Below are 26956 nucleotides of genomic sequence, written 5' to 3' on the forward strand. Positions count from 1 at the left end.
TTGATAGAGCGGAGTGCAGGAGCCACAAACACCGTGTGACCTCGTTCCTTCTAAAATGCAATGGTGCAATATAATGTCGATGACCTTCTTGATGAGTTCAGGTGGTATGACATGAAGGTTGAATTCGAAGGAAGTACAAGCAGATCTCCTTTTTATGATTTCTTTGATAATGTCATTCAAGGCAGCTTGAACAAAATGATTGATGTCAAAAGTAGGCTAGATCCAACTTCGTCCAACATCTGGAATCCATCATTGCTAGTCTGATCCATCATGCTCCTCTCCTAGAACGATAGGTTCCACAAACAAATGCCAATGAAGGATGCACGGCCATGGTAGTTGGGTTCTGTATCAATACTAAACTAGTGACTCAGAGCCTAATTGGTTTGATGCCATTTTTTGGCAAGCCAATTCTTTTTTCCAAAAAGTGTTGAGACTCAAGATAAAGCATCAAGTAGATACAAACACAATGAGAACATACCCGACATCTGCATAGTTAGGATGCACACAACCAACAAAAAGGGACACACACAACTAAACACGCCGACAAATAGTAAAGTCATACAGGATGAAAGATATTCCTTAGCATAGAAAAAGGGAAAAGAATGAAGCAAGCAAAACAGCGACTGATAAACTACATCAACGGTCATATCCGCACCAATCATCTCTTCAATAGTAACACCTTCAATAAGGGTACTATGCTCAAGTGCCGTCGTCTTCCGGATCCAACCATGCATGAAAGGCCATATTATAGGTTTTCACCCTAAAGAACAAGTCTGAGCATATTATGTCAATGCCTTTAACAAGGTCGCGACGCACAAACATCGCCATTGCCAGGTATAACCAACTCAGCCAGACCTATGATTTTCACATCGGATCTCAAGAAGCACCACCAATTTGAAATCAATCATGTGTTGTCACCACCAATTTTCCAAGATACCAGCAACTACATGTGTTGGGCTTGGATTCCCACCATGGCAATGCACCACCATACTCCCCCCCCCCCCCCCCCGGCATCAAGTCACCGCCAATAGATTGCATCACACCGTTCAAGGAAAATTGACCGAAGCGAGAGCCGCCAAAATTCACAATGGAGCCTTCCGCCTGAATCTGCAACCTCACAAGTACGTGTCATTAGCCGATGTCACGAGGCCAAATATGAAGGATAGAAATCCTCCCAAATGAAACACCTTACCGAGACGTTCGCTAATGTTATCTGATGCGAGCACTGGCAAGAAAGGGAGCATCCAACAGGAGTGTCACCTACGGCTCATCCACAACGGCCGCGATCAGGCCAGATCCGGATCCCGCGCCACCGCGTAGTAGCACAAGATCCCCGGGTAGCACAACAACCAGGAGGTCGGCCGAACCTCTTTGAGAGGGAGCACCGGATGAGCGAAGGAGCAGCAGCCGCGACCGACCTTGATGGAGATGGGGGAATTGAGGATGTGCGATCCCGGTGAGCTGAAGAACCCTGCTGCCACTTTGTGAACGCCAACAAGCCAACATTTGACATAACCAGAAGTTGTCAAAACTGGTAATTTATTGGGCGTTGTGAAAGTTTCAAATTTCTCACTGTTCTCATTTTATTTTGTGCTAGTTTGTGGCTGATCATGTTGATTGGTGATGATTGTATCATCCCAGCCTCTTACTCTTGCATGTTTTCCAGATAATTATTTCTTTCAACAGTTAGCTTTTTCCTATAAGGTAAAGCCTGGCCTATGTTTTATCATAATGTTGAAGGGAGTGTGAATTTTGTCCCCCTCTTTCTACTATGTTCAGTTCCTCGTCTTGCATTTGCAGTACCATGCACTTGGAGTTTTTTCTCAATGGCCTGAGAGCCGGTGCCAGCTGAACTGGCATCATCGGCTGCACCGGTGGTTGAGGTTACTGCATCATCGGCTGCACCGGTGGTTGAGGTTACTGCATCATCTTAGGAGTAAGCTGTGCGATAAAATTAGTACTTTTCATCACATGTAAATAAATAAGGAAAATGACAATGGATCGTGTAAAAGAGATTCAATGTTGTTTTTGTCCAAACATTATCAGTTTATCACAATCCAAGATTACAGAAAATCATATCCAAGACAAACGAATCAAATCCTAGCACCGAAGCATTCTTCAACATTCACCAGAACAAAATGGACATATATCATGTTTTCATTGTTCCATGTATGATTTCCTCTACTTTGAGTTCGCTCCCACGAGCTCCTCCATGCTTTCAGACCTACAATTATAATAAAAAAGGGGTCAAAGTGCAATAAGGATAAGGACATACTGAGTTGGCTCTAGAAGATGATTCTAAAGTCCGATGTAAAATCAGATAACTATTTATGCCATTAATTTTGGTGTATTCCACACTCGCACACTAATACTATCTCCTTCATTAAAAAAAAGGCAATGCAAGAGAAGAAAGGTACTAGAACAAGGTAATGCAAAATTAGGACAGTATCCCAAAAGGTTAGTTCAAAAGAATAAGTATCTCAACTTTATGGTAAAAGCCTAAATTATTCTGCCCCTTTATCAGATATTTTCCTACATTCTTTGCCACAAGATAGTAGTAGAATAGATAGTATAAACCAGTTTTTTTTTTGGCGGGTGATATAAACCAGCTTTTGCAAAAGAATGCTCATTGCTCGGGAGAGTACAGAGCAAACCATGATACATTTTAACTTAATGTTTTCTTCCTTGCTGTATACGGCGTGCTAACATAAAATTTATTTGTTCCAAACATCGTGATATTAACCATATGATAATTCATGGTCACATACTCACGTTGCGTTGCCAGTAAATATGTCTGAAGATCAACGAGCACAACCAAAAATGAATAACATTTTTTATATATTCATATTCCCATCAGCCGTGAAATAACCTAACCAATTTGATGCTCTGCACATAGACACGAGCTGCAACTGAATCTTGTTTTAAGAAAATTACGGACAAAAGACAACATGTATGGAAATGCATCTCACAAAAGTTATTTTAGCACGACTAAAATTGTACGTTGTAAATAATCACACAGTAAAACGTTTTGCATCGTTATTTAAAAAAAATGTGAGTAAAGAGCATGAAGTCAAGCAATACAGTTTCATAAAAGATATGCTTTGCTAATATACAAAATGCTATTTTTATAATGTTTCAGAAAAAAATTGAAACTTCCGAAAGGTCAATGCAATAGAAATATGCAGGCATGCTAATATTTAGAACGGTACGTACCAACCAGGGTTCATAAGGTTTCCAAATTCATCAGGAGTTAGCCAATCCAGCGTCTCATCTGTTACTAATCCTCCACCTGATGTACCAGCTGTTTCAAAAGTAGTGCCCTCCCAGTTGAAAAAGTCACTGCCGAGGCCTTGAGGCTGCACTGCACTGGTCTGCCTAGCAGGACCATCTCCAAGCATTTCCTTGGTCGTCTCTCCGAGAGCAGCAGTCTGCATTTCTTGTGGCATGTCCATGGTTGCAGCATTCTGAATTCCATGGGTCAAGTCCATGGTTGCCGTATTTTCGATCACCTCGTTCTCACACTGGTACCTTCTAAGCAGGTCAGTACCATCATCCTGAGGCCAAAGCCACATAGATATCCCTCCATTTCTGCAGTCATAGCCAAGTCGATATAACCGTGGTACAAGCTCTTGTTGCCTTATATGGTTGGGATTATCCATGGCATGCACCGTGTTACTTGGAAATAAATTAGAAGTGGGCATTGTCTCATTTGTCTGCTGTACTGGTTGTGCTATGTTGGACGGCAATGATGCACTTGCCATGATCCCATCTGTTCGAACTCCACCATGGCCAGCATTACCAGTAGTATAAGCGTAACAATAACCATCACCATTATTATGGTTACAATAAATATTAGTGTTGCCACTACCATACTGATAACCATACCCACTAGCATTGCCATTTCCATTGCCATTACTAGTACTAGATGTTGGTCCCTTAATAGCAGCTCCACCAAGACCTGTTGAGCTGCTCCCATTTCCATGAACACCCAAACCCTCTGGTGATGCACTACCACTTAGCCAGCTTATGTGAATAAGATTTCTAGCTCCCTCGCACCTCATATTGAACCCGGAACCTCCCTCACTATCTTGAGATGTTGAATAGTTCTTCCAAGAATTGTTAGAGTATAATGGGCTAGAGGTGAGCATAGTTGATAGCTGATCAATTTGGCAATTTGTTTTGTAATTCTGAAATTTCAAATATGGTGGAAACATCAATAAGTATGTGGTTAGGTAGTGGGCTAACTTTTCTTATTACGTCATGATCATATAAATTTGGTACGAAACTCAGTTTCAGAAGGAAGGAACATCAACTAGAAAGTCAAAACATACCTGAAGATGGCTGCTAACTTGATCCATAGTTGCACTGACATTGTCATGCTCCAGAAGTTCTCTTATATTATTTTGAGTATTTTCTGCATTAGAAAAACAAAATATGCCAGTCGGGCAGAGCTTAGACTTTCGGAAAAGTCAATATATGCATCCATATATGTGATTTATTAATTTCAGGCCTAACATGCTTAATTCACCGTAACACCTTGGCTGCACATACATGTTAATTGTAATAAGAAATCACTTTTCAAAAAAATCTAAATGATCAGAGTAAAGAGTACATGTAAAACATGCAAGGCAATGAGTATTAATTAAGTCAAAGACATGCATGGAATATTTATACTAAACTAAAAATATCAAAATCATAGCAATGCATTTCTGTTCATAGAACCATAGTATCATTTCACGAATATTCTAACTACATGATATAGAGGCAAATATGCATTTAACTTGTTATCATAGAGTCCCTCCATGAACTCTGTGCATGAATGGTAGAGAGCATATGCGAGGATAGCCTCGTCAAATATACTCAAATGACCAAGATAGTGTAAACCGTGCATCCCGACTCGTGTCGCCTGCCTTGGCCGACCCGGGAGACTCACGCCACCGCCACTTTGATCTCACCTCGTTGTTCTCTCTGTCCGCTGTCACCGGTGGCCTCTGCCGCAGTGGTGCCAGCCTGCCGGGCCCGCGCCGAAGGCTGCGGGAGGCTTTCCCGGGTGGTGAATGTGGCTGATGGGTCGGGTTCTACAGTCGTCAGATCCTGCCAACGGGGCCTTCATTTTGGCCACTTGTGAGTGTGGGTAGCCATCACATGTTGCTGGCAGCTTCCTTCTAACGGAGGATGCATAGATCTGGCCCGCCCCGGCATGGTCTAGAATCCTCCTGATTCGGGCTTGGTGTCTGGCCTTCCGGCATGGGGCACCTTGCCCTTGTTCCTCTACAGTAGGGGTTCAGGCTACCTTGTGGTGGGCATGGTGGCTATGCGTGGAGGTCGTAGTACCAGGGAATCGATGAGGTCACGCGTTCTGGTGCTACGGGACTCGACGGCGGGCTGGCTCAGTTGGAGATCAAGGTACGTTCCTCCAGCAAAAAGTCTTGTGTCAGCTTTGTCAACATTGAAGATGTCGACACCTTAGGGAAGCGTATTGCTTCTCGAAGGCGTATGCCTGGATCTAGGCTTCCTTGCCCACCTGTGTGCTCTCGATATGAAAGTCTTAGATCCAGCTTCTGGACTTGACGAAAATGATGTCGTCGACGTTGTAACCTCCTTGGAGGCGTCGTCTTGGAGTCACTGATCGCCTTGGTTGTTTGACATCTTGGTTGGAGTACGCTTGGATGGTTTGGCGTCTTTGGTTGCAATTGGCCGTGGTTGGCATGGATTATGGTGTTTTCTCCTAGTCTTTTCTTACTTAGGTGTTCTTCTACCAAGGTGTGCACACTGGTCTTACTATTTGACCAAGTCCGCGGAAGGCCCTAATGCTATCATCTGGATCTGGGTTAGTGACACCTTGATTCACCCTATATCCTCTTGCTCCCTATAAACACTACTCCTCCTCCTTGAGGGTGTCTTCGGGTGGCAACCAGATGAAAACCCTCTACATTGCTAGTCGGATGATGATGGAAGCTAAATTCCTCCTCCATGTTGGCGGTGTCGATGAGATTTGCGTCTGCAAGCGGCAACTCTTTCCATCCTTGTAGCTCTCATGTTGTTTCTTTATTTTCCTATGTGGTATGTTATCACCTCATCCTTTATTCTCTTGTAATTTCCCGGCCCTACCATTTCTTCTTCATAATGAATGATTCGCTAAAAAAGACCAACATATATAAGCAATGAGTTTTTTTTTTTGAAATGAATAGAGTTGCCAATGCAAAAGTTCTACATGGGGAAAATAGAAAGAATACCCTTGTGAAATACGAGATATACTTTATGTTACATTTATATGAGGGATAATTGAAATGCGAAACTGACGTACATAATTTGACAAGGACATCCTGGACGACTGTAACATGCAAAGCCTCCACACCTATACACTTGTTTAGGAATAAAGGGACTCGCATGTACAAGATAGATGTGTATTTTAGCATGATCAAGCATGTAGAGGGGGCGAGCGTGCAAGGAATGTCAATGGAACTTCAAGTGTATAATTCACACCATCACGGCGAATGAAGACATGGACGAAATATGAAAGATGGCACTTCTTTTTTTTTGTCCATTGCCTTATACATTTGTTGTGCCACCTCACTTTTGATCTAGGCCTATATAATTTCGAAATATAGGACCATAGGCTAATTTTATAGTCCATATTTCAAATTGATTTTAAGTCATACCCCTCCGAAATTTGGAAAATTTTCTCCTATGTCTCTTCATAAATAATACCCCATTGAATCATTTAGAATTGGGATTTGGTTAGTTAAAAGTTTGCCATAGATGCAACCTTATGTACTTTGTTTGTGTCCAATGACCTAGCCAAGACTTCTTATGAAACCCCAACTTTCATTTATGTTCATTTTATTGGCAACATCGATATTTCATATCCTAGTTCTTAGTTGGTGTGCGAGTGCTTGAAAGGATTAGATCAGGTTGATCATGCCCTTGTGGGGTCTATAACCTCTCCGGTGTGGGTTTAGCAATTCCGTAGGCGCAACATCGTCACATGTTGTAATTGTCAAATTCATCTCCACCAAAATCGATGAGTGTTCGTCATTGCAAGATGTGGACACCCATAGTGCTACAATGATATCTAGACATATTTTGTGGTTTTGCCTAGTTATGCATGTCGAATTAGGAAAGTAAGAGGCCATCCACTATTAGCAGACACTAAACTAGTGTGACGATTGGAACAAGAGAAGATATCCAAGATATGTCAATTACCACATATGATCTAGGGTTGCCTCGGCATACTTCCTCCATCTTCATGGTAGACATGAACATTGGGACCTTAACAAAGGAAACATGTTGAATCTACTTGTCTTGCTAGGCTAGGTCTTACCGTGAGAATGTTGGGGCTGTGAGAATAATGGGAAAACTTACTACCATTTATGCCAATACTCCAAGGAGTGGAGTGGATATTGAAGTGCAATCTATTTTAGGAGAGAAGGTACCCAACAATTTGTGATCTACTGTAGCATTCATAATATGCTCATCTCTGAGCACTCTACATGGGGAAGTTAGAGTAGAAGAGTAGAGCATCAACACACATGTCAATTGAGACACGTTCGTTGTCCGGGCTCCTCAAGGTTTTTCACTACAGTTGTCGACCTAGAGGAGGGAGATTGTTTTGACCCTTCGAGAGTTACCAACTATTGTAGCCATCCTAGAATAGGGGGCTTGTAAAGATCGATACGATCTCTCATGTTGTAGACCTTTCTTGGATATTTTTCATGCTCGATTTATTGGCCCTTGTTTGAAGACAATAAATTGGATCTTACAGATGAAGTTACTCATGTGTTTAGACATTGTCTAAGCATGGCGATATTGATGAAAGAGAAATTATGTGCAAGGTTCACACAATATCTGCCTCTATTCTAATTAATGGTGGATCTTGAAGAGGTACTTGCTTTAATTGACAACACCACCCAAATAAGGTATAAACTTGTGTGTTCACCACTCAATGCTCGCCATGAAAAAGTTGTAGAGTAGAGATATGAGGTTCGACACCCATGACAATGGATAAAAAAATGATAAGCAAGGCTTCTTCTACGGCTCGCCCAATATTCTCATTGTTTTTTGCAAACAACAAGAGATTTTTATTACTCAGAAATGAGGATACAATTGCCTGCATTAAGATACAATCAGGCGACAAGAGTAGCAAAGAGTTTGAACTCTTAGTGTGACCGAGCAAAGTTTTCTAAACTGTCTATGACCATATTTTGTGTTCGATCAATCTTGTTCGGTAACAACTCTCTTTCAACTTGAACCATTCCCTTTAGCTCTTTTATGATGAAGCCAATCTCCGCACAGATCATCCCTGAGCCTTTACTTCCTCATAGCGACAATACAAAGTCAAACTGCGGTACTATCCGCCTATTAGTAGGCATCATCGCCAGATTGTGAACTTCGACAACAGAATTGGCTTTAGTTTCTAAAGCTTCAACACATTGATTGAGGTGCGTAGCGCTAGGCCGAAACTGGCACCCATCAGTTAGAATCCCTAATAACCATGTCGACTCATGCACAACCATCGATGTACAAACCATCAGTGGTCTAGTGGTCATTGCAATGTGATCACGTTCGAGATCGGCCATCGCACAACCGCGGGACCATACGGCACCCATATGTGGTCTTTCTTACCCTCACCAATGACATCATTTCCCTTGATGACATCTCTATTGTCCTATTGCCAGAAGATGAATAGTGAGTCATCATAACTACGTAAATATTTCGTAGTAACTCGAATTGGTGAGTTCGACTTCTCATGATTCAACTCGTTGTGCAACTACCAACACCTCTAGGTTATAGCATCACTCTCCATCTTTGAACCACCGAGATTGCCTGCAACATACCAGAGAATCAATTTGGTCCACTATATACAATATCATCTACAATTGGTAGTTCCCAGCCTCCACCATGGCATTCAAAAGCATATACAATCTGCAATTGGTAGTTCCCAAGCCTCCACCATGAAAGTCGTCTTCCTCATCCATACAAAATCTAGGAAATCACCTTATTCGTTGGATATGTTATTTCTTTATTGTTCATCATTGTAAGAAGACCACAAAGTACCATGTTGGCCTATGTGAGGAAGTGGTTGTCTACAATAACAAATGTTGACACACCTGCGTAACCGAAGGTACATGGGCATTTCCTTGATCTGTGCAGCACCAATAAAGTTGGATCTTGAAGAAGCATGTTTTTTAGGTGAGAAATATTGGAAAAGTTGTGTCATGGTACCACCCAATTATGGTAGTAAAACTCATGTTATCACAAAAAAATGAATTGACAACCTCAAGGCACGAGTGGAGGAGATACATATCACAAAGCATGAAAGGTCGCGTCAGAACGAAAGCCAAACCTTTAGAGGAAGACCAAGACACGGGGCTGAACTGGATCAGCACGCCCTCAACCTAAAAGTGTGGAAACGACAAGTGTACATCAGGAACAAGTCAGACCTGAGGAAGGCATCGTCTAAGAGTCACCGGCTACTTGCAACCCAAATCCTCATGCACACCACACCGGAGTTCATCGGAAGAGGGCCAAGAACATAGCAAGGAAGGCGACACCGCATGACCAGCCTGAGTGGTAGCAGGTGGCACCACAACATCATTAGGATGCACCACTGCTGAACCCCACGGCAGCCCACCCACATAGGATGCAAGGTTCCACATGCATGTCAAGGACTGGGTACCTCTATGATGCCTCTAGGAAGGGGTAATGACCCCCGTGGGCGGCATGGTCGTGAAGTTTCCACTCGGTACCCAGTAGGACAAAGGCTTGCTGCAACATTGTCTTCAAGAATTTTATGACACCCTCGGTGGCCCCCACCGCTGGAGCCGCCCAAAGACCACTCGACATATGTCCCAATAACACCTTCACATCTATATCCTCGTACGTACATCGGCACTGTCCATCGCAGATGTGGAGAGCTGCAATGCCTCCATAATTAAGCCACCACTACCGCCATGCAGGAATAAGAGGAGCTTGGGCACGCCTCACTGTTGAAGGTCGCCGCACATAGCTGTGTCGCGGGGTGCATGGACCACAACCCTAGGAGCAGCCGGCCCAAGCAGCTGGAATCCTGGTGCACCGCCACAGGCCACCTCCAGCCAGAACCCACCTAACGCAAGGCCATAGGGCCACCAACTTAGCGGGGGTGGGATGAGGGTGGGGTAACAGGGTGGATATGGAATGCCCATCCCCGCCGCTGGTAGACAGGAGTTGTGAGCGACAACAACAAGGAGATGCATCGGGAGGTCGAGAAGGGGGTCGATGGGCCACGCAAAGCCGGAAGTAGGCCACAAGATCAGTGACGGGGTGGAGCGGCAAGGGCACAGCAGAGCGCCGACGCCCACATCGGGCTCCAGCGAGGAGAGGCAGGGGCATGTCAATGCAGCGCAATAACATCGCCAGCGGGTTTGCCCGACAACGTCTATCGAGGATGGTGAGGGGACGTGATGTAGTAGGGGTGGCGCCGACTAGGGTTCCTTCGTGAGCAGACCTAGGAGACGACGCGTCGAGGAGGGAGTGGGTGCAAGGTTATGGTTAGACATAGACTACTAGATATTTACCTTTTGTGTAGATCGATGCTCGCCCTCCATGAGAGGTACGATCTTATATATAGGGCATGCTCAGATATGACATTTACATATATACATATATAGATCATCATATATGTCCTATTTAGTAATTAGTGAATGGCAATCCGGGCACATAGATCCTACCACGAGTGAGAATACTAAACATACCACAAAGAAGCCATGAGAATACCATAATGTCATATTTAGCACTTCATGCACTCTGGACTCTTATCACTAGAAGCCAATACCATTTTGGCGTAAGAATAAAACAAGCAAGGCCATACTTGGGGTCTCACTTGTATATATATACTCCCTTTGTTCCATTATCTAGCAGTGTGCATAATTCCTGCCTTATACAATGAATGAGCTGGATGCATTTTGTGGATGAAACTAGCCAACTCTCCACAACCTATCTCATTCGTACGTGCAGCTTGTCCCACCACCGCAGTATGTACCACGGGAGGTTAGTTTCGTCTAGACATGCACGTCTGTGCAAATGCACACTACAATATGAAATTTCAGCAAAATAAAAATATTATGCGCACTATTAAGTGGAAAGGAGGGAGTATATATCACTCACTATCTCCTATTAAAGTCACAAACATCCAAACAAGCCATGCACCAACCATCCAAACAAACCAAGATTATGCAAGTATGGCTGATAATTAAGCATTTCATACACACTAGACCATACCACTAAAAGACGAGACCATTTTGGCCTCACATGCATATATATAGTACTCACTATCTCCTACATCAACATCACAAACTTGCATATGCATGCATGCTTGCACATTGGTTACTACTCCTTCCGTTCATAAATATTTGTCTTTTTAAAGATTTCAAATGGATTTCCATATACGGATGTATATAGACATATTTTAGAGTATAGATTCACTCATTTTGATTCGTATGTAGTCACTTGTTGATCTCTAGAAAGACAAATATTTAGCAATATAGGGAGTAGTAGTAAATGAGTACCAAGAAATAAAACATGCAGAAACAATTATGTATGATCGCGGATAGCACAAAGTGCCGAACATGGAGATATTGGACTATATGTTTCCATAAATTGCACGCACCTTCTGTTCCATTGATCCGGTTGTTGGCCACTTTGTGAAGTAATGCATGCTTCTCTGCAGTGATCTTCTTGGCGGTCCTGCTACCGTAGCCCCCCACGTCGGAGTGGTCCACTTCCACTGGCCTCTTCCTCGATGTGCCATCCCGGCTGGAGCGAGGATCGGCGTTTGCAGCGGCGGCATTGACGGCAGCGTTGAGGCTTCGCTCCCTGACAGGACGGAGGATGTTGTGCATCCCGTCGTTGCCCGGGGGCTTGGTCAGGAAGTCGCACCGGCCGCCATTGAACCCCCTCATCACCATCTCCACGCTCTCCTCGCCAGATAACACTGCACATACACATACACGTACAGATCCATCAGTACCAGACGTGCACAACCAAGCTAGGTCCTTGCGTATCCTGAAATTTAGGATGTAGATAATCTGATCACATTAAGAAGTACTCCCTTCGTTCCGAATTACTTGTCGCAGGTATGGGTGTATCTAGATGTATTTTAGTTTTAGATACATCCATTTCTGCGAAAAGTAATTTGGAACGGAGGGAGTAGTAACTGATGCTTTTTCTCTTAAAGAAAAGAGAAGTAACTGCTCCTTTGAAGTTTCCTGTTCTTCAGCCGGAGTCCGGGGCTCCGGGCGCCAGCGCGTGCACGTGATTGGGCAAACAACTCTTCGCAATCAAGTTCACAACACTCTCAGTTAACAAAGACGAAAATTCTCTACCATCTTGCATCCATCAAAGTATAGATTTATCAGATCTACCAGTCGTAGTTGGTACGCGGAAACAAGCTAAGGACTGGCAACACATGTACATCGATCCCTTTCTTATAACAAAGAGGAAAATTCTCCAGCATCTTGCATCGATCAAAGTTTAGATTTATCTGTTAAGGGCAGACCTACCAGTTGCTGTTGGCGCGTGCAAACAATCTAAGGAATGGATACATCTGGATGTACATCGATCCCTTCCAAGGTACTGCAGGAACATGTACAAGCAGAGAGGATCCAATGCGTACCTTGGTATGTTTGTGTCTGGGTCATTGTTTCGACGTGGATGGGGTCTTCACCCGCGGCGAGCCCCCTAATCCCCTGGAGGGAAGCAGCGCCGGAAGTGAAACCGTCGTCGCGGTGGTTCTCCATGGCCTCACGAAGCAGTGCTTGAGGGCGAGAGAGAAGTGAGGTTGAGAGAGAGAGAGAGAGACTGCTGGCCAAAGTTGCTGAATTTATTCTAAGAGCTGCGTGCGGCATGATGTGGTCCAAACATTTAGAACCATGGTTTCCCTCAAAAAAAAATTGAACTACAGTAGTCTGAGTGACACATTTTTTGGGGAATTTTGTGAACCAATCTGATAAAATAGTAGAAGTAAAAAAGATATCCTTTTGTTAGAACAGAACGCGCATATTCAAAATAAAATTATTTGTGTGCTTTTAAAATATTAATATATTTAGTTTTTCGTTCACTTATTGGAAAAAATACACATGGAAGTTCAAATATTTTCATCTTAAGAAAAGTATCCATATAATTAAGAAATTCTTCATATATTTTAAAAAAATGTTCATGTAAGTGTCCACCATTTTGAAATCATATTCAGAGAATTTCATAGATGGTCCATGTATTTGAAAAGCATCATGAAGGAAATCATAAATAGAAGAAAGAAAAGAGAAAAAAGAAAAAGAAAACCAGAAACTAAATGATCCTCAGGTATTGGTCGGAAAAAGGCAGATCTCGTCGAGAAGCCATCAGGAAAACAAAAATTCGGAAAAGTGCACTATCACCCAAAAAATAAAAATGCAGGCGTCTTTTTATATATCTCGAAGGCCCATTACACTCTCCAAGAGCTAGATCGGTCCATGTGGGACTTCCTATTTGCCGCTCGTCGCGGCAAAGGGGAGCTCCTAGCCAGCGCTGCAGGCGCCCGTTAACGAGCTGGCGCCTGCAGCGTCACTGGAATGGGCCGGCCCAACGCGCGCTTGTACTCGTTCGCTGTTAAAGTGGAAAAGCAATAAAAAGTGAGGACAGCTGGGGATTCGAACTCTAGATCGGATTGTTGGGACTGCACCTCACCAACCACTAGACCAAACTAACTTTGCTGTGTACTACAAGAAAACAGAGCTAGTTAACCGTTTCGTGCAGTAAAACATTAATATATACTCAATATAAATTATCTCAAAAAAGAAAACATGAATTAAAAAAATCATCAAATTTTAAGAAAATTTTCATAAAAATGAAAAAGGTTCATTGATTTTCAAAAATAAGTTCATTGAATTTAAAAAAAGTTCATCGATTTTGAAAAAAGTTCATCGAAATCAAAAAAAGTTCATCGGTTTTGAAAAAAGTTCATCGAATTCGAAAAAGGTTCATCGAATTTGAAAAAAAATCATCAAATTTTGAAAAAAGTTCATCAGATTTGAAATAAGTTCATCAAATTTTTTAAAAAAGTTCATCAATTTTGAAAACAGTTCATCAGATTCAAAAAAAGTTCATCGGATTTGAATAAAAGTTTATTGAATTTGAAAAAAAGTTCACAGATCTGAAAAAAGTTCATCAATTTGAAAAAAAAAGTTCATTGAACTCGGAAGCAAATGGAACGAATAAATGACGTATAGATTAGAATGTTAGCACAGCTGCGCTTGTTGGCGGGTTGGTTAAAACAGGCAACCTTCGATTGGGAGTTCGCAGGTTCGAATCCATCTCATAGCGCTCTTTTTTTGCCTTTTAGCAGAAGAGGTTGGAAAGCAAAATGGGCCAAGCCCAAGTAGTCACGCCCTTCAGGCGCCCGTTTGCTCGCGGGCGCATAAGCGCCGAATAGGATCTGCCGCGGCAAAGTGCCGAGATTTCGCCTGCCACTGGAAATGGGCCGGCCCAGGTTAGCGGCGCCCTGTACGTGCTTGAGCTGCGAATCGATCCTGTGACCTCGTGGTCGATGGCGCGCTATGCTAGCCAATGCGACAGTCAACTTCTAATGTTGAGATCGAAGCGCCATACGTAAACAAACATAAAATAGCGGCAGGGATCGAACAGATAACCTACTGCAAGTGAGCAACGGTAATAGCCACCATAATTCCTGGGATTCGTACATAAAATGACAGCCCACCTTATACGAACATAAGCCGCAAACATTTTCATATTTCATAGAGAGAGAAAACTAAAACTTGAAACATTTTTGGGAATCTCAAAAGTTAAAAATTCAAAATAAAGGAACAACATGAAAACGACATTTTTCGGAAATCAAGAAGAATTTCTTGAAAAGGCAAAACATTTTCCAAAAAACATGAAAAAAAACTGAAAGCGCGAACATTTTTCAAAATTACGAACAAAATTTTCTAGACGCGAACAGTTTTTTGCATTCCCCAGAACAATTTTGGAATTTGGGGTCAAATTTTGAAAAACATAACCATTTTGATGATGTGAACAAATTTGGAAAGCAGGAATATTTTTCGGAAATTACCATTTTTTAGAATTGGTGAACAAAAGTTAATAAATGTGAACATTTTTTGAATTCCCCGAACATTTTTGAATTTGCGAACAAAAGTTAAAAACAGGAATATTTCTTGAATTTATGAACAAATTTTGAAATCCAGAACATTTTCTTAGAATGTGATATTTTTTAATAGGTGAACAAAAAATGAAAACAGAAACAATTCTTGAAAATTCAGAACAAATTTTTGAAACGGAAAACAATTTTGTAAATGCTCTTTTTTCAGTATACGTGAATAAAAATAATAAAAATGAAGCCATTTTCTATAGGTTCGAACAGTTTTCTGAAACAATAACTTTTATTGTAAAACGCGAACAAGTTTTGAAACACGCACAATTTTTCAAACACACAAACATTGAGTAACTTTTTAAGATGTCTAAAACACAAATCTTTCACAAACACAAACAATTATGAAAACAAATAAATTTTGAATTTCCAAAACATTTTTTTAAAGGATGAACATTTTTTGAATGTTGAGAACAAATTTTGAAATGAGAGCAAATTTCGAATCGCAAAAAAATTTTAAACTATTTTGAAAGTTATGGAATCTTACCACGAAAGTTTTAAACTATTTTGTGTAACAAGAACATTTTTTGAATTTTGAGAACATTTTTTCGAAAACTGAACAGTTTCTCAAAAGAAGATTTTTTTTGAATATTTTGAAAAAGTTTGAAAAAAAGGTAAGAACGGATATGGAAATAAAAAACCAAAGAAAAGAAATTTGTTGAAATGAGAAATTAACTTGAAAAGGAAAACAAAATGAAAACAAAAAAGTAACAAAAAGAAAAGAAAAAAGAAACAGAAAAAGGAAGAAAAAAACAGAAATAGTAAAAAAAAGAAAAAGGAAAGGAAAAAATAAAAAACCCAGTTCAGGAACCTTTTAGATGGTTCCCAAAACCAGTAAGAAACGGCTGGGAACGCTCTAGAAGGTTCGCAAAACCGGAACGTGTACGAAGGCTACAAACGGGCCGGCCCAAAGTCGCTAGCTAGTCGTATCTCTGTGCGTTCAATAGGTTTTTCCGGTCCACGTCGGATCGAGGGAGCGCAGCCGTTGGGCAGGAAAGCCCCCTCCTGCTAGTTTTCAATGGGCCATGTGTTGGAAGGGAAAAAATAGAGCCAACGAAACCTTAGCAGGTAAGCCGAGCGTTCGGCCAGTCCGCGCCACGTGCATTCGATTGCAGATTGTATACGAGACACGTTACCTGGCGCTGGGCCCACGCACTGCTCCACGCGTCGCCCTGCTTTCCCCTAGTATCTCTTACCAGCGTTGGACCTTATCCATTCAGTTCCCTCGATCCATTTCTCTCAGCTCTACGAAAAATCAACCCCAGATCCAACGAGCATAGCCCCAAATCTCGACGACCGCCGTTGCCGCAAATTCCAGCGACGCCGGCGACCTCCGCGTCGCACGTCCCATCCTCTTTCTCTTGTTCCAAGCCCCATGACCTCCACTCCGTTTTTGTTGCGAGCCAAGCACGGGAGCTGGAACCACCCGCGGCTTGTGCCGAGTCGTCGATGCGCTACCTACCGCTTGATCCGGAGCTGAACCAGCACCGCAAGGTGTTGCAGCCGGAGCTGGAACCGACGAACTTCAGAGCTACCAACCCGCGCAGGTGGTGATTTTAGCTGCGCCTTCTTGTTGGATTTTTGGTGGAACCAGTGTTTTGTTTTGCTGGAACTAGCTTTTTTGTTTGCTACAATCGAACCACTGGGATCCCCTGTTTATTTTATTTGCTGGAACCAATGTTTTTTTCAGCTGGAACTAGCAATCCTTTTTGCTACAACCTTCTATGTTTTGCTACAATCGAACCACTTGGAGTTTCCCTGCTGAGTTATTTAAAGCGTTCTTTATTTTTGTTGGAAATAGCAATCCTTTTTGCTCCAAATCAACTACCAGATTTTCTTTACTGATTATTTTTTTTGTTGGAACCGATTTCTTTTTTTGCTGGAACCTTCTAATGTTTTTGCTTCAACGAAATCGGCAGGCGAATAAGTTGCATCCACACCGACCAGTTATGGAATCAGACGAGCAGGCAAGTCGTTTTGCTGGAACCGGCCTTTTGTTTTGCTACAACCGGCAAAGTTTTTGCTGCTTCAGCGAGGTGTTTTATTGCGACAGTCAGCGGCGACGGCGGTATTTCGGCTGGAATTGGTGATGTGTTTTGTTGGTACTGTATTTGATTTTTTCTACTACCGGTGACAGTGGCATTTTTGCCGATGAATTTTGTTTTGTTTTTGGCTGGAACATGGTGGTGGGAGCTGATGATGCGTCAAGCCAGCGTTGGACGATGAAGGCGATGCTACGACCTTCATCAGCGGATGTTACAACCTTCAGTGGCGGGAGCTACAAGTAGAGATGGCGAGAAGGAAAAGCTATGACCATGGAGTCGATTTGCTGGGACGGGGGATGGGCGATGGCGGTGGTGACGGGGCTGCAACAGGGCTGGTGGTGGAGATGGGATGGTGTGACCCCATGCTGCAACCATGGGGTGGTCGGGAGCGGCGACAGCAACCTCTGGCGCGCCGGCACAAGCAAACTGACAGCAAGCACGGGTCATGGGGCGGTCGAAGAGCGCATGTCGCGCGGCCGTGGGGGAGGCCGGCAAGCACGGATGAGGAGGAGCGCAACCGGATGAGGACGAGCGGTTGCGCTGAGCTCTGCCCCCCCCCCCCCCCCCCCCCCCTTTTTCTTTAGATGAACGACGGATCGTACGGTTTAAAAGTGATGTATCGTGTAGTAGCGCAGCGACCGGCACCTATCACTCGCCAAAAAGAAAAGGTAAGCAAAAGGGGCAGTCACGGAACCGTACCTTCCGTTTCTCTCCCTCCCCGTTTTCTTCGTCAGCTCTCCTGTGTGACATATTGAAAAAATATACATGGAAGTTAAAAGATTTTCATTTTATGAAAAGTGTTCGTATAATTAAGAAATTCTTCATATTTTTCTAAATGTTCATGTAAGTGTACACCATTTTCAAAACATATTCATGGAATTTAAAAAATGCTCCACGTATTTGAAAATCAACATGAAGGAAAGCATAAATAGAAGAAAATAAAGAGAAAAAGGAAAAGAAAAGGAAAAAAACCAGGAAAAAGATGTGATCCTCATATATGGCCCAAAAAAGGCAGCGCGCATGATACAAAATTAGAAATTGAGCTCCTAATCATCCATTGGTACACCCTAGCAAGAGAGACCGAACTAGCCACGCACTACTAGAAAAAAGACTAGTAGTAGCACGGGTTAAATAGCTATTAGAGCAACTCTAGCAGACCCCGCAAAAATTCGATCCGCAAAACGCATTTGCGGTTTCACGAAGATCGCGTTTGCGGGTCGAAAATATGCGCCGCCGATCAGATACCGCATCTAAACCTGCATAATTTGAAAAAACGCTTTCGCGGGAGAAATTGCACAAACCTAGTTCATCACATCACATACTACACAGTTCATACATACTACATGATCAACAAACTAAGCATAGATCATACTACATGCTACGTTAATTAGTAGTAGAGGGGTCAGATATGACGACGGCGAGGTCGCGGCAAAATGGACGACGCCGTGGAGGCCGAGCGACGCTCAATCCTCCTCGCCGGAGCTGCACAGGTCGATGTACTTCGCCACCTGCTCCGTGCGGATGCAGCGCCACTCCTCAGCCATGTCGTTGGCGGCGACCGCCTGCTGCCACTGGAGGGCTTCGAGCTCCACGGCGTGGCGCCGACGCTCCGCCTCCTCGCGCACGTCCGCTCGGCGATGGCGGCGGCGACGGCGTCGAAGTCCGCTACGTAGTCCTCGGCCCGACGACTCCGTGGCGTCCGAGCGGAGCGGGCTCCTCGGGCTCCTCCTTCACCAGGACGAAGGCGAACGGCTCCGGCTCCTCCTCGTCGTCCGACCACTCCCTCTTCACGGGGAGGAAGCCCGCGCCGGAGGACGATGAGGATCAGGCGTAGGAAGCTCTCGCGGAGGAAAATGACGCGCTACGGCGGTCGTACTCCTCCGTCTCGCGGCGATTGAAGCTTGGCGGCGGCGACATCCTGCGGTTGGTCCACCTCCGGGCGCTGCGCTTCGTCGCGCCGTCCGCCCGGACGAGCCGCTCACGCTCCTGGTCGCGCTCACGGCCGGATCTGCTGCCGGAGCCGTGCCGGGAGCTCCACGTTCGCCCCACATGGCGGCTGGAGGCAGGGCGGGTGGTCGCCGGCGGCGAGAAATTGCGAGATGGGAAAGGGGAATCGGATGGCTCGCGACGGCGGGGGCATAGGGTTTGGACCCGCCAAAGGGTTGCGGAACCGCAGTTATACTGCTCGGTGCATGCGGTTTGCGGGCTGCGGCCAAAAAAATTGCGGGCCGAGTGAGTATGCGGGCTCTGTTCTGGCCGGAAAATTGGGCCGAGCCCGCATACTCGCCGGAATTTTTGCGGGCCGGGCGTTTTGCAGGGTCTGCTAGAGTTGCTCTTAGTAACGCGGGTGCTTGCGCTACTACTACAGCGCTACATCTAACTCATAGTAGTAGCATGGTACATCCCGCGCTACTAGTACATGTATTAGTAGTAGCGCGGGTTTTACACGCGCTACTACTAACTACCTGTAGCGCTTGTCTGTGACCTGCGCTAGTACTATTAATTTCGAAAACCAAAAAAAAATCTAGATGCCGTGCGTGCTATCAATGGTGTCAATGGCTCGATCTAGCGACAACAGGGGTCGCTCGAGGTGTGGACGGGGCAGTGGCAGACAAGATCCAGGGATAGCTGTTGAAGAGGGGCTGTATCTAGGGCAGAGCAAGACGACGGTGTGCGGATCCTCTTCCGAGCCAAGGCAGAGAGCTCCTGGTTGGCCATGTCGACGACCTGCGCAGGCATGGGATATAGACATGCGCTACTAGTAAATGTGTGTCTATAAGCTTTTCCCTAGTAGTGATGCATTCTATTAAACTCGTGATGTGCGTCATCCAGCGGGGTGACACCGGCATGGAAACTACAATCACACCTAAACTGACGAGGAAACGCCATCCACCATGGTGTCAGACCACTGGGCGGGCAAGCCACCATTCCCATCAGTGACCCAGCAAACACACAGATGCAGTTAAAAGACACATGAACACACACACACACACACACACACACACACACACACACACACACACACACACACACACATGTCTTGGATTATGCAATCCAACCAGTGCTCACTAGCCACAGTCCTCTCCACCTGGCCATTGCGACTTTTGTGATGATCACCCTCTCTCTTGGTGAACTCCATCTCTTCCTAAACTCATCGTGTAGCCTGGCCACAAGCGGTAGGATTGTTAGTATGGATAGTGGTTTGAATAGACTACAAGAATGACTATTCTCCTAATTTTAAAGTTGATGCAGTTTTAAGCTTTTCTACTAGCAACCTATAAACAACCAACATAAGCAAGTGTACAAGACTATAGCAAAGGAAGACAAAGACTTTCATGTGTAAAGAGTAAAAGTTAGGCGTACACAAACATGGAGAGGCTCATTGAAGATGTTTCTCATGGTTTCAATAGTTGGTGATATCCTAATCCACACTAAAAGTCACATCGAACCTTCTAGGATCACATTAGAACCTGGTAGGAACAAGTCCACTGATGACTACACCCAAAAGGATCCACAAAGCAGCAACCAATTTGTGAAGAAACCATAAAAAGCAGAAAATAAAAATAAACAAAAAAGGGGAAAGAGAAAATAAACCCATTTTCAACCGAAAGTGACCTGCAGGGCTTGCCTGCCAGGTTGTCATAATTCTGACATGCAAAAAAAGATGTTAAGAAAACTCCATCGGAAAATCTGTCGTGCTCTGACAGTTTACATAGTTAATTGTATGTTGGTACCATAATTATGGCTAGGGTAATAAACTGGTACTAAACTTTAAGCTTTTGCTTGTCGGTCCCAAGTTTGGGGGTCGGGACAACAAATCGACTTGGCAATATGGGACCACAATACATAGAATCTCGTGTATGCCTATGTATGAGTGCTCCCATACAGCACCGTTGGCGCTAGCTGCGATAATTGGCGCTCACACTTGGAGGCTATGGGCCAGGCCAGCTACATTTGGTCAATCGGTTGATTGCTGGACCACTACCCGTTGACTGACTTCATGTCGACCTTCTTGAGAGGTTAGTAGCTGACCATTGACTTTTTATGGAAAATAGTGCCAACTTTTTTTGTAAATATGTAAAAAATTGCAAGTTTGAAAACCATTCATGGATTTTAATTATTTTTAACCTAATTTAAAACTGTTCATGAATTTGAAAAAAGATCACGGATTTGAAAAAAGTTCACCGATTTGGAAAACCTTTGTGGATTTGAAGAAAGTGCGTAGATTTTAGAAATGTTCACAAATTTGTAAATTTTCATGGATTTCAAAAAATATCATGTAGAACAAGTTTGTGAAGTTGATAAATGCCCAAGAATTTGAAATAAGTTCACATAATTTAATTTAATTTTTGCCAATTTAAAGAGTTCAGGTACTTTAAAAATGCTCATGAATTTGAAAAAAGTTCACACATTTTCAAACAGTCACAAATTGAAAAATTACATTGATCCAAAATATATATAAAAACCAGAATAGAAAAGAAAAATGCAAAAATAAGGCCCAAAAAGTAGAAAAATTATATGAAAAAGCAGCAACAACGAAAAAGAACCGTTGAAAAACTGGTCAAAGAAATCTAGTCCAAATACCTGTGGAAGGACTGATATAGAGCCCAATGCTGTGCTTTCGGCCTTATTTAGCGAACTGCCAAATAAGATTCGGCCTTACGTTCGCAGTGACTATATCTCACCTGGTGCGACTGTTCGGGACCTCCTTCCGTCCCGCTGCAGCTTATTCCCCGTACTGTAGCTACTGGGCTAGCCCATTTTCATCTGCGTTTTTTCCTTCGCTTGGTATCATTCGACCGAGTTTGCTAGTTCGTTCGCCTCGCTCACTGGGTTGGTTCTTGAATTGCTCGGTCCGGTTTTCTATCAGGTTTTTGTTTTTCTTTTTCCTTCTTTTTCATTTTCCTTCCCTTTTCCACTTTTTCTTCATCCTTTTTTGGTTTTTTGATTTGTTTACATTTTCAATGTTTTCTCTGTTTCCCTCTTCCTTTTCTCCTGTTTTTCCACTTTATTTCTTCATTTTTATTTGTTACTTTCTGTTTTGTTATTGGTTTTTTTTCTTTTCTTTCATTTTTTTGGTATCCTATTTTTCTGTCGTGCTTTCATCGATTATCTTTGTTTCTTTCTCGGTTTTCTTGGTTTTCAATCTTTAGAATTGGTTTTTTTGGGGTTTTCATTTCATTTTTTTTGTTTTTGTTTTTGTTGGTTTTCTGATTTTTCCTTTCATTTTTGTCGTTTATCATCGGTTTGTGTTTGTTCAACACTTGTTACCTTTTCTCAGTTCACATACAAAAAAATGTCGTATACATCTCAAATATTTTTTATATACACATTTAACATTGAAGTACATGATTGATATTTTTACTGTCTACTTTTTGCCCATATATATTGCACAGTTTAGTACTTATAAAATATATTTTTCTAATACATGGTTATCATTTTTTTTAAATACAAGAATAACAATTCTTTAATACATGGTCAACATTTTATTTCTATACACATTTAATATTTTCGAAATACATGGTCAACATTATTTATACACATTTAATATTTTTCAAATGCTTGAAAAACATTTCCTAAGTATAGGTTTAAAAAATTTTGAATTCATTGTCAACATTTTTTACACCTATTTAACATTTTTTATATATAAGATTAACCATTTTTAATATGTGGTCAAAAACTTTTATGTATACATTTAATATTTTTCAAATGCTTGATTAACATGTTTCAAATACAAAGATTAACAGTTTTTTGAATATATGGTAAACATTACTTCTATACACATTTAGCATTTTTTCAATTCTTGATTTACATATTTATAATACTTGTTTAACTTTTTTTTAAACGCTCGATTTTTTTTGAAATACATGATCACCCTTATGAACATGCATTGCTTATTTCTTTACATATAATTTTAGTGTATATGAGAAATATTTCTGTTTATACATTTGACATTTTTCAAACGCTTGGTAATTGTTTTTCAAATGATTGATGTAAAGTGTTTTTTTGTAATATGGTTATTTACAATATTTGGAAGTATATGCACAATTAGAAACAAAATTATTATTTTTGAAAAAAGAGGCTGTGGCAACTAGCGCGCCTGGGCCGGCCATCTCGGGCTCGCCTTCAGACCAGTCTTCCTTACTTGTGGCTATAAGCAAGACATAGGGGCGTCTACGTATGAATGTGGCCCTTCGTCCCGGTAATGGACACGGGCCAAATTTGACTGAGGTGCAACCATGATGTGCCCCCCTTCATGTGGTGTCTCTCGTCAAATAGTCACCGTTCACTATGTGTCTCTTGTTTCCCTAAGAAAAACTATGACTCGTTTCTCTCCTAGTCTACCCCACTCATCCCCGCCGCCTCAGGCCTGCACCAGTGGCCAAAGTTGGAGAAATGGAGCCGACGTGCATGGTAGGTGGTGAGATAGAGATCGCAGTACAAGCCACAACCAAATCTTGCTTATATCAACCTTGTTGTGTCAAGAACAGATGATGTGGCTAAAGATTAATTTCCTGAATCCGGCAACCATTGGTTAGCAAAGCCTGTTTACCTTAAGGTTGCCAAAATCATGTTGTGCTCTGTTTTATCAAAAGCCTTTCAAAATCTAACTTTAACACTGCAATAGGGTCTTTAGATCTGACACCGAGGCAAATTCTGGATCTATGAAACCCATACTGGTTAAACTGAAATAGCTCAAGAATCACTTGTTGCAACCTATTTGCAACGGAGCTTGGTGATTACCTTGATTGTGCACCTGAGAAGGGAGATTAGCCTGAAATTATTAAATGTATTAGCACCATTCATTTTTTGGATCAGAGATATATGAATCGTTGATGTTTTGCAAGCAAAGACCCCCTTTGTGGAACTGGTTGCATAGATCATATAAATCTTTCTTGATGATATGCCAGTATTTCTTAATGAAGTTAGTATTAAGCCATCTGGCCCAAATACTTGTTTGAAGGAAAAAGTAATAACATCATCAATTTCCTTTTATGAGAAAGGGTCCCCTAGGAAAAAAAGATTAGCATGTACATGCAAAAGATCCAGTAACTAACTAGGCACAGATACTTGAGCAGATTGTACCAGTCTTTCTTTAAAAGCTTCAAAGAAATGATTAGGTTTAGCGTGATGTTCAGATAAGGTGAAACAAGATTGTGAGAAAAGCTATATTGTTGTGTTTGTGCTGGGTAGTGGCCTGGGCATGGAAGAATTTTGAGTTTTCACTTCCTAGAGTCACCTATTTGATTTCCACCCCTTTGCGGCTAGTTAACTTTCTGTGTGTGGAGAAACCCAGACAAATGCTCTTTTACATCCTTCGTCATCAAAGCCAATTCAATGGGGTAAAGGTCTAAGAAATTCTCAATGGAGTCTAATAGAGATATGATACTGTTAGCATGAGCAATGTCATCTCTGACTAAAGATAAGGATCTGGCCCAAGTTTCTTTTGATGTTCTCTAAGTAGTTTAAACTTGCAGTAACCCTTTTGGCTACATCTGCATAATGAATGGACTGGGTCCAAACTAATTCAACCATGTTTAGGAAAGTATCATGTTCCATCCTCCAATTTTCCAACCGAAAAACCTTGCTCTTGAACATGCTAGTTTGAAGCTGGAAACCCAGCAATGAATACAAAACTATATGTCCGGTTCAAAGACCCACCGCGTAAGTTCCCGATGCAGAACGACCATACACGTTCAACAACTCTCCAAATTCAGAAGAAGGCACGCATATCCTATTCGATGGATTTGGATGCACAGCGACATTCATGCACGCGTTCACTCTAATATCCATCGGAGCTGATCGATGCGTCCTGCATGCATGGCACCGAGTCGAAGTTTGTCGCATTTCTCACCGCACCGCACCGCACATAGTCTCACAGATTTCATCTCCATCAATTTTGCACACCTACAAATGACGCCAAGCAAGTGTATGCAGCTGAGATGTTAACGAAGTAGTGGTGCGACCCGCGCATTTGCGCGGCTTGCTTCCATATGTATGATAAATTATGCATGTAAAAATATTCTTATGTTAGTAGCATAGATTTAAAATTATGGTAAAGCCTGAATTGTTGTTGAATGACATTTTTCTGTTTTATATAGGTTTTTATAAAAATACTATATTGAATTAGTTTGCTGCTTGGTTGAATGCCAATTTGGTAGACGTCATCTTTCTTACATTTACAACGTCATATATATGCTTCCATGTCTTTGCATCATAATGAAATTTTATATATGGATACTGAATCGAAGCCAGTGTGATCACTGAATGATTTGGAAATTGCTAAATTATTTTCTCACTGGCCCTTATCCGATGTTGATACGTCTAACTGTGCATTGTTGTATCATGCATTTAAATTTATTATTAAGCAGAACAGAATGATTCATTACATATTTGACATGAATTGTGCATCGTTAGTTTTTGCTAAGACATTCTCTATCATTCCATCACGCCTTATAGTTATAATTGGTGTTATTTTCTCCCCGGTATTCCCCATGTGGCAAAATGTTATTTTCTCTATTTTCATTGTTACGTCTTTTAGTTATAATTGTACCTAACTCTGCGTGTGTCCATGATCGATGGACTCGTTTGTCCATGTCAATAAGGCTCGTCTGTACGTGTCAATAGGGCTAGCTTGTACCTGACATATGTTGTACGTAATCTTTTATATATTTTAATCTCAGCCGTTACTATTTGAATTAATGGATCATATATTTTTAATATATATGGACAAACGTGATGGTTTGTTTGTCTCTTGTCTTAATTATGTAGTATAGATGTCATCCATTTCCCAACTTCTAACGCGCTCCTGCCCCACCAACCGGCCGTCCTAGCTACGTGTCCACATTGCCTACTCCACGTACTACGTCGTCTTGCCGACGACACTCCTATGCAGTACATCGAGAAGAGCTCTCCCATCCAAGCTGGCTTCCACTGGCCTCTCCGGCTCTCCCGCCTATATATAGATTTGCTTCATCTTCATGGGCATCTTCATCCCGTCCATCACACAACACACAACCTAGCTAGATACTGCAAGGTACTTGTACTTGCTGCTGATCAATCTAGATACCATTGCACAGTTATCTTGATCCAATACCAGGACTCCGTTCTGGTCGTGTTTTGTTTTACCCCTGTTAAGAGTTGTCTTTCTTGCTCAATATGCAGGCAACTCTCGTGCGTGCATGTTATAACAAAATCTCAGGGCTTCTTATCTTAGTTAAAGTTCCCTAACAACAACTCAAAAAATCCCTAACAAAAACGAGTAGGTTTGTTTTGGCGGGGGCAAGTATTTTAAACAATAGCCAATTAGCATGAGATACTACCACATGTGGTTTTTAGAATGCAGTCGTCGATGAGGAACGGTTTATATGTTATTATTCGTAAAAATGCATGTGCATTGCAACGAAAAAAACACCACATGTCTCTAGCGTGATAAGCATGGTTCAATACGTACCCCTATAACATATCCACGTCCTATATTTCAACATGGCGTCCCATCTTCATCGCCGTTTATCCTCCATTTCTTCGTCGTTGAGGGTGATCGCGGTGTCCACCTGATCTCAACTAATTCGGGCATGGTCAATCCCAAAGTGATGAGCTCAGCCACCGCACGGCACATATGTATATTATAATTGTAATTGCTGAAGTTTGTCGCGTTTCTCACCGCACCGCACATAGTCGCACAGATTTCATCGCCAGTTTGCACACCTGCAGATGATGCCAAGCA

The 26956-nt window shown here is 42.4% G+C and overlaps 1 protein-coding gene and 1 long non-coding RNA gene across 2 annotated transcripts; one reads left to right on the forward strand and one right to left on the reverse strand.

Annotated features, from left to right (window-relative positions):
• Window positions 1-8294: 8294 nt before the first annotated feature.
• Window positions 8295-11962, reverse strand: LOC123133239 (uncharacterized). Its single transcript, XM_044552757.1, has 2 exons — window positions 11651-11962; window positions 8295-8826 (listed from the first exon to the last, which is right to left on the reverse strand). The coding sequence occupies exons 1-2, from the start codon at window positions 11946-11948 to the stop codon at window positions 8783-8785; spliced, it is 342 nt and encodes a 113-aa protein (XP_044408692.1). The 5' UTR covers window positions 11949-11962; the 3' UTR covers window positions 8295-8782.
• A 4331-nt stretch (window positions 11963-16293) lies between these two features.
• Window positions 16294-18020, forward strand: LOC123133240 (uncharacterized). The gene is made up of 2 exons (XR_006465200.1): window positions 16294-16731; window positions 17104-18020. It is a non-coding gene; the product is annotated as an uncharacterized lncRNA (long non-coding RNA).
• The last annotated feature ends 8936 nt before the right edge of the window (window positions 18021-26956 follow it).

The sequence above is a fragment of the Triticum aestivum genome, chromosome 6B, assembly GCF_018294505.1.
Source record: "Triticum aestivum cultivar Chinese Spring chromosome 6B, IWGSC CS RefSeq v2.1, whole genome shotgun sequence".
Taxonomy (NCBI): Eukaryota; Viridiplantae; Streptophyta; class Magnoliopsida; order Poales; family Poaceae; genus Triticum; species Triticum aestivum.